The 15,282-nt window shown below is 41.1% G+C and overlaps 1 protein-coding gene across 4 annotated transcripts in view; it reads left to right on the forward strand.

Moving 5' to 3' along the window:
- wdpcp (WD repeat containing planar cell polarity effector) overlaps positions 1–15,282 on the forward strand; it is a 169,878-nt gene that overhangs the window by 58,288 nt on the left and 96,308 nt on the right. For all 4 annotated transcript variants that reach the window (XM_034184980.1, XM_034184984.1, XM_034184983.1 and 1 more), the window contains one exon: positions 3,151–3,265. In XM_034184980.1, coding sequence (XP_034040871.1) covers positions 3,151–3,265 — 115 coding nt within the window. The remainder of the gene's footprint in view (positions 1–3,150; positions 3,266–15,282) is intronic.

The following is a 15,282-nucleotide window of genomic DNA, read 5'->3' on the forward strand; positions in this document are numbered from 1 at the left end:
CACATGCTTTTATAGTATGTACATAATGAATGTTTATGAGTTCAGTGGTACGAATTACGAATATTTCACTCATCTTCACCTCGCCGAATGGTACGTTCCATCTTTCAGCTCATGAAATACGAGGTCTGTTAGAAAAGTATCGGACCTTTTTATTTTTTGCAAAAACCATATGGATTTGAATCACGTGTGATTGCATCAGCCAAGCTTGAACCTTTGTGCGCATGCGTGAGTTTTTTCATGCGTGTCGGTTGCGTCATTCGCCTGTGAGCAGGCTTTGTGTGAGCAGTGGTCCACCCCTCTCGTTGGATTTTTATTGCAAATAAATGTCTGAACGAAAAGGCATAAGGCGTGGACAGCAGCACTTTTTCGGCACATTCCACTGTTACAGGAGTTTTTTTCATGGAAAAAGAAGCGGAGGGATGTGCCACCGTGCCGTTCATGGCGCGGGACAAAACAAAACCACCTCCGTGTTGGTCTCACAGGACGGCTTTGAGATGGATTTCAGACGGCTGTCAATGGCTTTTTAGTCGTGTGACTATCCGAGAAATTGTGCATGAGCTGGACATGCCCCAACATGTCCTGTGAGGCTTCATCGCAGCGTTGCTTTGCGCCATGCGGCTCCGCCGCGACGCGCGGAATTCCTCCGCTCCTCTTTCCATGACAAAACTCCTGTAACACTGGAATGTGCCGTTCATTTCTAAACTGGACGCTGTGTTTTATCCGGGACGTCCTCTGACTAGCACAGGAATTGCGGAAGACGTGGACATCAGCACTTTTTCGGCACATTGAGACAGACATGCGGAGGAATTCCGCGCGTTGCGGCGGAGCCGCATGGCGCAAAGCAACGCTGTCATGAAGCCTCACAGGACATGTTGGGGCATGTCCAGCTCATGCACAATTTCTCGGATAGTCACACGACTAAAAAGCCACCGACAGCCGTCTGAAATCCATCTCAAAGCCGTCTTGTGAGACCAACACGGAGGTGGCTTTGTCCCGCGCCATGAACGGCACGGTGGCGCATCCGTCCGCTTCTTTTTCCATGAAAAAAACTCCTGTAACAGTGGAATGTGCCGAAAAAGTGCTGATGTCCACGCCTTACGCCTTTTTTGTGGAAGTCAGACGACGTCCCGGATCAACAAAGCCTTCACGTTGGAAATGATCTGGTTGTTTCAGCAGGGTGTCAGCCTGTCGATCAGTGCTCGGAGTGCGCCGCGCTCTCAGACGCTGTGGGCAGTCTTTAAACTGGCTGGAGCACTTCTTAATCTGTGTAATCCCCATAAAATGGTCCCTGAAAGCCATCTGAATTTTCCGAATGGTGTCCACCTGGAGGTCTCTCACAGTTTCTGAAAAAAATTGATGTAGCAAAGCTCCAAATCATTCAGACATTTATTCGCAATAAAAATCCGACGAGAGGGGTGGACCACTGCTCACACAAAGCCTGCTCACAGGCGAATGACGCAACCGACAGGCGTGAAAAAACTCACGCATGCGCACAAAGGTTCAAGCTTGGCTGATGCAATCACACGTGATTCATATCCATATGGTTTTTGCAAAAAATAAAAAGGTCCGATACTTTTCTAACAGACCTCGTATTTGTTCTATTGAAAGAATGAAAAAGCATTCATTATTTGTTTTATATAACGGCAAAAATAGATCCTTGTCATTTGATATTTTATTATTTTCTAAACAGAAAACTGACTTGCATTTTGGTGTTTGTCACTGTTGCTTTAAAGTCAACAGTCCAACATGAACTTTAAATAGGAGTCCAAAATTGTTCTCACTCAGTTTGCAAAAAACAATTTTGACAATGTAGTCTGTGATGCTGCTTCAGTTCAGTTCAATTCAGTTCAAGTCTGCCCTCTGCTTTCCTCACTCCAGCGAAAAATTGCGTCAGATGTTTGTCCAACTTTTCATCCTAACTTCATCCTCTTTATCCTAACAGCTTTTCTTGCCTCCAGACGGCTTACGGCGTGGTGGATTTATTTATTGTTTTGTCTTAGAAGAATTAGCTCCTTCAAATCATCATTCGCCAGCAAAACAAAGTCCGCCATGTTTAGCTAAACACTGCCCCTGATAGTGTGAGCATGCGCAGTGGTCGTGGCATGCAATAGCACATTTCATATGGCACCCAAATTCACTCACTCATCTTCAACTGCTTAGTCCAACCAATTAAGGGTCACGGGGGGCAGGAGCCTATCCCAGCAGTCATAGAGCGTGAGGCAGGGTACACCTTGGACAGGATGCCAGTCTGTCGCAGGGCCACATATAGACAAACAAACACATTCACACCCGCACACACAGCTACGGACAATTTAAACTATCCAATCCACCTAACCTGTGCATCTTTGGATGTGGGAGGAAGCCGGAGCACTCGAAGAGAACACATGCGAACACGGGGAGAACATGCAAACTCCACACAGAAAGGCCACAGGTGGGAATCAAACCCATGACCTTCTTGCTGTGAGGCAACAGTGCTAAGCACTAAGTCACTGTGCTGCCCATAGCACCAAAATTACACACTAAAAAGAACTGTTGCACGGTAAATGAAACACAATGAAAAATGGTACGAATAATCCATGTCATGTGACATTCAAGCCACCAATGAAATGACAAGGAGCCACTCAGTTGTTATATAAAATCAGATATTAGCAGGAAAACAAACTATTAACATGACAGCAAAATGTATTGTTATGAGACGCTAACTCGTTTCATCACAAACAATAGCGTCAGTAGCAGCAGGAGCATATGAAATTTTGAGGATCATCAGTTTGTGCCACTCATTCCCTCAGGGCTTCCATTCAGTCATCACTGGGGGTTTTATTTCAAGGTCACTACATTAAGCACCACAGAGTTTAAATCTGCTACTCTGCTAACATTTATTTTGCATTCACCAAATTTTGTATGTAAGTATGAAGTAATACTCACTATTAAGTCATTTAGTTCAAGATAATATTTGATATTTGTTATCCCACTTCATCATCACCTGTGCACGACAGGCAAAATGTTCATGTTGAGGTTATGGCTGGATTTAACTTTGTGCTTGTACTATACAAGGATAAGGTTTGGATTTGAGGAGGATTTAAGAATGAACATTTGTGAAATGTAACCCTATGAGTGTATTTCCCAGAGTAGCTTTTTTTTATCCTGCAGCTGATGCTGAGCAGCGGTGTTTTGGTAAGCCTGACTCTGAATGGACCTCAGCTCGAACAGGTGTGCATAGAGCGCACATTAGTCGGACGACTGCCAGCCAACACAGTCACTGATGGTTAGTAACACACTCAGTGCAAGTAACTGCTCGTCACAGTGACAAACTTCCAGTGAAACTGGCTTGTTGGTTGTGGACTAAGTACTTGTGTACTATTTTGCTTACGTGAAGAAAGGAACTTTTCACATGTGTGTGGGATTACGAGGTCTGTGAGAAAAGTATTGTACCTTTTTATTTTTTTAAAAAACTATATGGATTTGAATCACGGGCGATTACATCAGCCAACCTTGAACCCTCGTGCGCATGCGTGAGTTTTTTCACGCCTGTCAGTTGCGTCATTTGCCTGTGAGCAGGCTTTGAGTGAGCACTGGTCCACCCATCCTGTCGGAATTCCTTTGTCTGAGAACTTGCTGAGAGACTGCCGCTTTGCTTGATCAAAATTTTTTCAGAAACTGTGAGACACATCCAAGTGAACACCATTCGAGAAATTCATATGGTTTTCTGGGAAAATTTTAACAGCTGATGAGAGATTAAGGAGTGTTACTATCGCTTTAAGGACAGCTCACGGCGCCGGACGGCGCCCCGAGCCGCCGTCGTCAGCCTGTTTCAAGCTGAAAACTTACAAATTTAAGCCTCTGTTGATCCAGGACGTCGTGAGAGAACAGAGAAGTTTCAGAAGAGGTCGGGATCAGCAGTTTATCTGGACATTCCACTGTTAAAGGAGATTTTGTAATGAAAGACGTGCGGACGGATTTGCACGTCGGCATGCAGCCGCTCATCGCGTGGCGGCACAGAGAAACACCTCCGTATTGGAAACCATTCGAAAGATTCAGGCGGCTTTCGATGGCTTTCAGTCAAGTGAGTATCCAAGAAATTGTTTAACAGCTGGGCATGTTCCAACTTGTCCTGTAAGGCTTCCAACGGAGGTGTGAATTCCGACGGGAGGGGTGGACCAGTGCTCACTCAAAGCCTGCCCACAGGCGAATGACGCAACCGACAGGTGTGAAAAAACTCACACATGCGCACGAAGGTTCAAATTTGGCTGATGTGTTGCCACAGTTACTTTGAAAAAGTAATCCAATTACTGATTACTGATTACTCCTTGAAAAAGTAACTTAGTTAGTTTACTGATTACTCAATTGTAAAAGTAACTAAGTTAGATTACTAGTTACTTTTTTAGTTACTTTCTCCAGCTGCCGACAACAACCCACCTCAACATGACAATGATACCTGTTTTGCCAAAACTTACTTTATAGTCACCCTTTCTTAACTTCAATGAAAATAAATACTTGTTTTACAAAAAGTAAAATAAAGACCTCTTTCTTGACCTCATATTTAACTGTTGACAGCACTGTAACAGTAATACTTGCAATTTCGAACCTACATTGTTTATAAATGTAACTATTAAATTCATTCTTGCATTTTTCTAACATTTAAATTCTCTCTAAATATTTTACTTGTCGAAATTAATATTATTTTAAGTAGTATTAGTAGTTGTAGTAAAAAAAGGCTTCAAAACTGGACCTTTAATCCAGGGGTGTTGTGAGGGGGGCACATCCCTCCCCCATGCCCCCATTCCATCTGGATTCGCCCCTGCTTTGGCGTTTGAGCACAAAGGATGGATAACATTTATTTATGCAGAAAACATGACCAGATTTACAGGTAAGAAAGTTTTATTGCGTTTTCACATCATGTGGTCCTCAGAAAGAGAGTTTAGGTGCATTTGAGTGGAAAATAGTGTTAGTTGTTGACATTTCGCGGAGGATCAGCTGTTTTTAACGACCAGATACAGAGCGGCTCAGCTCAGAATTCTAAATAAGGGAGGGAAAAAGTATAAAAATGTCTTTGTAAAGCTCAGTGCAGGTGTGCTGATCACCGCGCTTTAAGAGGTGAGGACGAGTCGAGCAGCTGCAAAAAACCATGGATGAAAAGCTCACAGCTCGCTTAAAGTGGGCAGTTCAGTCGAACCCCGACCTCCTGCCCACGGACCAAGTTTAATGCTGCTATCGACCCACAATGAAAAAAAATAGTAACGCACAGTGACATGGAGAAGTAACTTTAATCTGATTACTGATTTGGAAAGATTAACACGTTAGATTACCCGTTACTAAAAAAAGTGGTCAGATTAGAGTAACGCGTTACTAAGTAACGCGTTACTGGCATCACTGATCGCACGTGATTCAAATCCATATAGTTTTTGAAAAAAATAAAAAGGTCCGATACTTTACTCACAGACCTCGTATTTCTTATTATTTCAGCAGTTATTTTGTTGTGGTTTTTACCATTTTGACCATTGTTCTGAAAATGTTTAAGATGGAAATTTTACAGCCAGAAATCACATAAAATATCCTGCAAATATTGCTTTAATGTCCCATGAAAATAGTCACTTACTAAACCTTTCCTAATGACATCATATGTTGTGCTGCAATTGTGTTTTAGTATTTAATAAATTAGCAACCGACAGATTTGCACAAAGCTTGACGAACGAAGCATCTTGACCTGGAATAGACAATAAAATTTTGAGGTAGAGCAGTGTGAGTAAAATCTGGACTGTTTTTAGATGACTAGATACTCATAATGGGCCTCATGTATCAAAGTTGCGCACTTGTGGCTTAAATTTACGGTGTAAATTTGAAGTACACCAAAGTTGCCGTGACATGTATCAAGCAGTGCGCACCTGCTCATTTCCAGCGTACGCCTGACGTGACCTTGATAAATGCGGCGGGTGAAAACAATCGTAATTATAATAAACACGCCCATAAATATTCAGACTCCGCTTCAGACACACCCTCATTTTACGACATGGAAGCCAGGTAGACGGCAAAGAAAAAGAACTCCACCAATCACAACGCGTGCCAATAGAGCATCAGAAGCGGCTGTCGTATCAATTATTGTGTAGTATAATCAAAAAAGTGTTACAGTGGTCCCTCGTTTATCGCGGGAGTTACGTGCTAAAAAATAGCCCGTAATACGCGAAACCGCGACATAGTCAACGTTATTTTTTACAATTATTATAGACGTTTCAAAGCTGTAAAACCACTTTATACACTTTTCTCGATCAGGCATGAACATTTTCTCACTTTTCTCTCGTGTGTAAACACTCTCAAAGTTCAAACCTTAGTAGAAAAATAAGATCAAACTGTTTTCAGGCCCAAACATTTGTTTGAGAAAAAAAAATAGAACGTTTTCCTATAAATAATTATGATGGCTTTTAGAACTAACGAATTTAATTTTAATGATCAACGTACGAGGTTGGACACATAAGAAATTATTAATAGTGACTGACCAGTATTTCACAGATCACGCATCTGCATCCTGGCGCCGCGCCTTTTTCCACTCACACCTGGCTGCAGGTGTCTGTTTCCGAGTGACAAACACAGTTATGAGTAGTTGTTGGCGCTCTTTTTTCTTCTGGGCGAGAAGATTCTTATAAACAGACACGCAGACCACAATGCACTGTAAAAAAAAGCATGCAAAATTGGACTAAAAACTCTGTGAAACGGCGAGGCCGCGAACGGTGAACCGCGTTATTGCGAGGGACTACTGTATTCTCTTTTCACATGTCAATAATTCTTGACATGTGAATATTTGCTCGCTCAATTAATAAGACACGCCTAATTTTTCAGATTTCTTTATTCTTAAGATGTATTTCTTTATTTATTTTATTGTGACAAACGAATGGAGACGACACAACCTGATTGCAGCACGGGTGAAGGGAATGACAACACTACAGTTGTAATGATCAGTTTCATTGTCTAAAACGATCACACCACATAAAGTTAAGCTCAGCGCTGCTCTGGCTCCAGGCTCTGGAGAAAAAGGCTAGCAGCGCTTTCTTTGCGGTCAGCGCTGTGGCCACGGATCGTGCTCGAGACCAGCAATCCCGCAAAAGAGGGATTTGTATTGATTATTATGTAGTATAATCAGGAAAGTGTTATTTATGTAACATATGCATTGATTTGTATAATGGCACTGTTTATCATGTTGATCATTTACATTTTTATGTGGATTCCAGCGCTGGTTCATTTTGGTGTATAATTTACGCCACCTCTCGACCTGGTGTATATTTTCAGCGCAGCGTACGCCAGTGACCACATTGATAAATGCCAAGTAGCGCAGCCGTTTTGGCGTACAAAGTTGCCGTGACATGTATCAAGCAGTGCGCATCTGCCCATTTCCGGCGTATGCCCGACGTGACCTTGATAAATGCGGCGGGTGAAAACAATCGTAATTATAATAAACACGCCCATAAATATTCAGACTCCGCTTCAGACACACCCTCATTTTACGACATGGAAGCCAGGAAGACGGCAAAGAAAAAGAACTCCACCAATCACGACGCGTGCCAATAGAGCATCAAAAGCGGCCGTCGTATCAGTTGTTTTGTAGTATAATCAAAAAAGTGTTACAGTGGTCCCTCGTTTATTGCGGGAGTTACGTTCTAAAAATAGTCTGCAAAAAGCGAAGTCTGCGACGTAGTCAGCGTTATTTTTTTTTACAATTATTATAGACGTTTTAAAGCTGTAAAAACCCTGTAAAACCACTTTATACACTTTCTCAATCAGGCATAACATTTTCTCACTTTTCTCTCGTGTGTAAACACTCTCAAAGTTCAAACATTAGTAGAAAAATAATACCAAACTCTTTTCAGGCCCAAACATTTGTTTGAGAAATAAAAATAGAACGTTTTCCTATAAATAATTATGATGGCTTTTAGAACTAACGAATGTAATTTTAACGATCAACGTACGAGGTTGGACACATAAGAAATTATTAATAGTGACTGACCAGTATTTCACAGTTCCTCTGATCGCGCCTCTGTTTCCTGATGCCGCGCCTTTTTCCACTCACACCTGGCTGCAGGTGTCTTTTTCCGAGTGACAAACACAGTTATGAGTAGTTGTTGGCGCTCTTTTTTCTTCTGGGCGAGAAGATTCTTATAAACAGACACACAGAACACTGTAAAAAAAAGCATGCAAAATTGGACTAAAAACTGTGAAACGGCGAGGCCGCGAACGGTGAACCGCGTTATTGCGAGGGACCACTGTATTCTCTTTTCACATGTCAATAATTCTTGACATGAATATTTGCTCGCTCAATTAATAAGACACGCCTAATTTTTCAGATTTCTTTATTCTTAAGATGTATTTATTTATTTTATTGTGACAAACGAGATGACACAACCTGATTGCAGCACGGGTGAAGGGAATGACAACACTACAGTTGTAATGATCAGTTTCATTGTCTAAAACGATCACACCACATAAAGTTAAGCTCAGCGCTGCTCTGGCTCCAGGCTCTGGAGAAAAAGGCTAGCAGCGCTTTCTTTGCGGATCGTGCTCGAGACCAGCAATCCCGCAAAAGAGGGATTTGTATTGATTATTATGTAGTATAATCAGGAAAGTGTTATTTATGTAACATATGCATTGATTTGTATAATGGCACTGTTTATCATGTTGATCACTTTCATTTTTATGTGGATTCCAGCGCTGGTTCATTTTGGTGTATAATTTATGCCACCTCTCGACCTGGTGTATATTTTCAGCGCAGCGTACGCCAATGACCACATTGATAAATGCCAAGTAGCGCAGCCATTTTGGCGTACACCCCATATACGCTCAAATATCGCCGTACGCACGTTGATACATGAGGCCCAATGTGTGCCCTTGTACTTTTGATTATCTTCCCCAAGGCAGAATTACGCAAAACCTAGTGAACTGATTTTTGTGAAACTTGGTTGAAGGGTGAGGTATGTGTCAAGGAGGAAACTGTTATACCCCCATTACACATATGGCAATTGAGGCTGAATTGCGTCAGAATGACACATCCGGCCACAATCGGGAAATATTGACTTGCGGTCCGAAGACCAAGGGACGGCAGTCTGTGAGCATCTACATATTTGGGCCCATTTATTCGGCTTTCCCGAGTGTGTTGCACATGTTCCAAAAACTCTTGGTGCCATTGAGATGGAATGCACATCTGACAGCGGTCTATATGCAGTTTTTGTGTCATCTGATCGCAGTCTACATATTCTGACGGCATCAAAACAGCATCTGAAACGATCTGATCACGATTGATTGAGCTCTGAGATCGATTGGTCACAGCAAAGCCTGCCAACATGTTGTGTCATGTATGTCCACCTCCACTGGACCCCAGCCAGGGAGAGCAAAGAAAATGTTGATATGTAATAATATGTATGTGGCACACATTCATCATTTACAGTGAATGTGAAAGACACATATAAATTTATTTTAAAATCGGGTGAATCTAGGATTTTTTTTAACTTAAAAAAAATGGACCAAGCCAAAAGAAATGAAATAAGTTTTTTCTGGGCATGCTTGTGCAAGACGAAAAATCAGCATTAACAAAACACTGAATAACTACAACTGAACTCACCAACACTTGAAGTACTCTAACAGATACCCTTTTTTAAAGGGGTACTTGTAACATGTATATGTCGCGACATGAACAAGTGAAGCTTTTCAGCATCTCAACATGTCATTTAGGTCCTTCAGATTTTTTTCAGTGAATGCTTCTGGGGAGCATTACCATGGCTAAAACCCTTCAGCTTCTGGGTGGCTTCACTCCCCAGACCCCCAACTACAGCCATCTTAACCTCCTGCCATTTTAAGCATTTTTCTTTATTTGCCTCTCACATGCCTGGAAAGTCCTCACCATCTCATTTAGGTCCTTCAGACTTTATTTTCAGTAAATGCTTCAGGGGAGCATTAGCATGGCTGAAAACTTCAACTTAACCATCTATTCATGTGAGATCTCCTCTTTCTCTCGCTCTCTTGCTTTGCTCGTATTATTAATTAATTAATTAATTTTATATATATATATATATATATATATATATATATATATTTTTTTTTTTTTTTTTTTTTTTTTTTTTTTTTTTTTTTGCTCATTGTTGCCACAGTCGATCCAGTTGATTTAACGCGTTTTATTCTAGATCCTTTTTCCTGATGCAACTCCAGATGCACAGGAAAAATGGGACATGGGTGGCCTTGAAGTAGAAACTCTGTTGATGGGAGTCAAGCCTACTAAGTGCATCACTGTGCTGCACACAAACATCATTCAAAATAATCATCATTAAAACATAAGCCTATCAATGCAGTTGCTGCTTTTCAACTGCATTGATAGGCTTAAATCTGCTACGGTCTAATCAATTGCAAATCTGCAAACTAATCTGCAAACTAACTAATAAATCTGCAAACTAATCAATCAAACAAAGGAATCTCTGTTTGATTGATTAATTAACCAGGGACTTACATTTTCTAGGTCTGTAAAAGTGATGGTCACTCTCACAATTCTGTAATGTTAGCACCGCCTACATGCTTGCATCACACATGCATCTTTACGTCTCCCATGTGTAACAGGTGTCACAGGTGAGCACTGTGACTCTGTTAGCTAATTGCAGGCAAATCCTTTTGTGCTGCCTGTGTCCAGGGGGCTTCCCTTAAGAGTGTCCATCAGTGGGTTTTTTTTCCCCCTCCATAGCCCTCTCCTCAAGGGAGTGGCACCCCCCATCACGCCGTGCTCCCTGGCTTTGCAGAATTGGCAGAAAAGACTAAAGGCTGTGGACAGCGGTCCAAATCTGCTAATTATTTCTTTCTTTCTGTATCACTTATTTGTTCATAATACTGCCCTCCCTGCATCTGCCTGGGGTCTCCAGGCACCTGATAAACCTCATATGTAATCACTCCTATTTAGACCCACAAGTGCTTACTGTATGTCCACTCACACATGCTGGAGTACACATCCACCCAGTGATCTCCCGCTGTGCTCCATTCAAAAGCCTCAGAGGCACTAATTATTAGCGTAATGGTTGTGAGAGTGCGGGTTTGGGAAGTGGGGGTGTAATAGGTTAGAGGCTGTTCTCACAGCTGTCACTTGTTAAATTAGCTTGAGACAATTAGAAAGCCAGACCAGATCATACTGTCAAACACATTTATACCATCAAATTACTGAAAGAGTCACCTTCAGAATGAATTTGTGACTGTTAGATTGTGATGTGTTATTGACTGTCTCTGCAACACAATGCCAACATGTAAAAACTTACATTATGATGAAAAAAATAATAATTAAGATTACAATAATATTTAATTGTCAATAATGACCTAAAATAATGAAAAGTTACTTAATATGAATATTAACTACATTAAACGGTTAAAAACAACAAAAAAATGAGTATTTTGTGTGACCACTACTTAAATCCTGCATTTGTGTCCATCCATATCTGCCCATCTGTCTGCACATGGATCTCAGAAATGAAGTGGATTTTAATCATCGTTGGAACAATATTGTTCAGTCAGGATCAGTTTAGTCAAAAGGAAAACTTTATTTCATTGCAAGAAGTTGTACTGTATTTGTCAGTCTGGCTCTGTTCTGGGACTTCCCTGCCCCTTCGTGGAAAGGCTACAGCAGGTAGGCAGAGCAAAGACCCTAAATGCAGGGAACAAAACAATGCAAGCAAGCAACCACAACAAAATGACAGTGAGTAGAACGGGTGACAGACAAAAAATGGGAAGCGCTGGGGTGGCGACGGGTTGCATTTTGGCTTGCAGAGCCAGCAGCTACACTGTGCTGGCTGAGGCTGTTTAAGTAAGATGCTGTATGAGGGATGACCTAATTGAAAACACATGGAGTCAGCTGATGTGGGCTGAGCTTGACTTCGTGGCCCACCTTAGCAAATACTATACTCAATTTTTGTGCTCCGGCCTGATGAGTGTCAGGTCATAATTTAGGTAAATGACATTTTACTACTTTTATTAACATAAAATTGAAATTTTCAGGTCTTTTACCATCTTAGCGCAACCATGTGTTGGATTTCTTTCATATTTTGTATAATTATAATATTTATTCCTGCTGTGATGTGTTCTGGCCTGGTCTGGGAATTAACCTGAGATGGTGTGACATCCCATCCAAGGGGAGTCATAGATTCTCATTTACTTCATGCTTACTTACACTGCCAGGTAACTGCATTAAAATATTCAAAATATTGTGTTTTGATGTGAACATTTAGTGTCACTGATGTAGACATTTTGTGTCAGCAACAGAAAGTTCCTAAAGCAGATCTTCTTGTATTTTGTAGGGGGTGTGTGTGTGTGTGTGTGTGTGTGTGTGTGTGTGTGTGTGTGTGTGTGTGTGTGTGTGTGTGTGTGTGTGTGTGTGTGTGTGTGTGTGTGTGTGTGTGTGTGTGTGTGTGTGTGTGTGTGTTTGGGTTGGAATTGCCCCTGAAACACCATTGGCCAAAAGTTGGAATTTCCTCCTGCACTGATACAGATACTTGAATGAAAACATCAAAGAACACATTTATAGAATCTTTGGGCAGTGCTGGTATGATTCTGTCATTTGAGACCTGTTTTTGAATCATGATTCATTAAGGAGAGTCACTCATTCATCAGATGCAACACTACAGTCTTGTTGCACTTTTTGCAGATTATATTCAGTTTAAGATCTGGCATGCAGGCACTTAATTGCTGAGGACCCCAGTGGTTGAACAAAGACAAGGAGACACCCACTTAATACCTGGGTAGTTGCTTTCAGGTAACAAGGATGGACCACAGGTCTGCCTGGGCTTTGACAAAACTGCTACCGTTCCCAAGTGGACACAGCAGTTCACAGCACCATCAAATGGACAAACTGGACATTCCCTCTATGATGCCTAAAAGATTTGCACAATGCTGCATTTACCTTCTCAGACTCAGATCTATAGTCAAGTTCTCAAAGGCATTTCACTGCTAGCTAATAAGTCCCTTCAGTTGCTCCCTTGTTTACACTTGAGGTTGCCACAGCAAATCCGAGGTAGATCTGCATGTTGAATTAGCACAAGTTTTACGCAGGATGCCCTTCCTGACACAGCTCCACATTACATGGAGAAATGTGGCAGGGGTGGGGTTTGAACCGGGAACCTTCTACACTGAAACCAGGTTTATTAAAGGAACAGAATTCAACTTTCTCAAACAAAAAGGTTCTGAAATATTTAAATGCCAAAGAAAATCCACTTTTTGATTTGCATGCATTGAACTGAAGGCAGCAGCAGCCACTCCTGTTTGTGTTTCACGGTGTGACAAAGCAGGCTTACTGTTCACTCAAACTTTGAATCCTCAGTGTTGGTTCTGATTTCTGCCATGAGCTCCGATTGCATCATATGGCGCATTAGATTACATATATTTTGCACCATCAAAGTATTACAGGCTCTCTGTGGCCGATGGCACGGCCAAACAGCGTGTATGCTTCACGATTAAGCATCCTTAAGTGATTTTTCATAGCCAGTTTCATTTACTCGTCTTTAAATGTGCTTTGGTTAAGCCCATTGGCCTCTTATGTCAACATGCTGCTGAGGAGATGGCATTAAATGGATTTAGGGGGCTGTGTGCATGTTTCAGTGCTTGTGTGTGTATGAGTCAGGCAGCGTATGTACCATAGAGTGTGGTAGTGTTTTGTTTTCTGCTTGTGGGTGTTAATGCATGCGTCAGTGTTCCTGTGTGTGTGTGTGTGTGTGTGTGTGTGTGTGTGTGTGTGTGTGTGTGTGTGTGTGTGTGTGTGTGTGTGTGTGTGTGTGTGTGTGTGTGTGTGTGTGTGAGAGAGAGAGAGAGACACTGTATGCATAAAGAATGATTGCAGACTTACATTGTAAAACTGTATATGATGAGTGAGGGATAGGTCAAAAAGGTCTGTTTTCTGAATACCAAATCAGATACCTGGTCTCAGATTGGGCCACAGACTGGATTCATATCCAGTCCTTCATTTGGGAATGAATGGGATTAAACTTAATCCCGTTTATAGACACCCACAGAGATCAATACTAAACTGCATTTAACTTGATTTGTCTCTAATCTATTACAAAGATGCTTACCGTTGCATTAAATGTTGTTACTAAAAGCCTGGGCTTCATTAATGGCTGTGTTTTGTAATGGTTTAGACCTTGAACCAGTTTTCGTTAAATGCTTTATAATCCAGCATAAACATACGGACAGAGGAATTGCACTGATTCAGTTGACCTGATTATGATGCTACTTTATCTGTATTTCAGTGTTTCACAAACTTCATGAATATTTGCATATTAATTTAAAACACAACAGCTCAATTTAAAATGTAATCTTACCAATATCCATGTTTATAAATACACGCATAGCATGGTTAATTGCTGGTAAAATTTCTAAATCTGTGGGTGCAGCCATAGTCGTTTGATGCAGAGCAGGATATCTTAGAGACGTGTAATATCCCTCCCTTTCCATTTAATTGGTTTCATAAACAGATTAATTTGGAGAAGAGGGGGGCTTAATTGCTAATCAGCGTTTCCAGCCAGCGCCTGAAGAGTTGAACAGGATCAAGTGTGTTCTACTACAAAAAGGCCTCAGAGCCTGCAGTACACTGGCAGGAGGCAAAGCGAGAGAGTCGGAATAACACAGATGTATATATGGAGGAGGAAAGGTGAAGAAAAAAGAAAGGAGGAATAGGAATGAAAAACACTAAGCTTTAGAGAGGACAGGGACAGAGCAGAGAAGGAAAACAAAGTTTGTCAGAGCAAAAAAAAAAAGGAAACGGAGAGGGACGAGACAAGAATGAAGAGTGGAATTCACATTTTTGACATTTAAAAAAATTTGTTCATGTTTATTTTTGTCAACATTTTTTTCATTTCAGGCTATGCTTAGTGAGTCTTACCTCTCTTTTCTGTTGTTGCATTCTTTCATTTTCATTTTACAGTTGACTGCAGTGTCAAGATATTAACATTCTGATCATTATGTGGCACAATTTATCGATAACTCATACGGTGTTTTATTAAAGGATCATGCTGTGATTTTTTTTGTGTGTGTGTTTGAGTGTTTTAAAATAGAAGTATTGTAGATGCTGTGTTAGTTGGTACCATTTCTAAAACACAAAACTAAAAAAGAGAGATGTAAAAACAGTTTTCTGCCTTTCCTGTACACATTACACCTATGTAATATTAAAGGAGTTTTTTTCAGCTGCACAGCTTTTAACTTTGAAGTGGAACCTGCCATACAAAGTGTGATAAATTGAGCTTAGTTGTTGAGGCAGCAGAACTGGCCTAAAAAGTCAACAAGAGT

This window comes from Thalassophryne amazonica, chromosome 13 (genome assembly GCF_902500255.1).
Source record: "Thalassophryne amazonica chromosome 13, fThaAma1.1, whole genome shotgun sequence".
NCBI lineage: Eukaryota > Metazoa > Chordata > Actinopteri > Batrachoidiformes > Batrachoididae > Thalassophryne > Thalassophryne amazonica.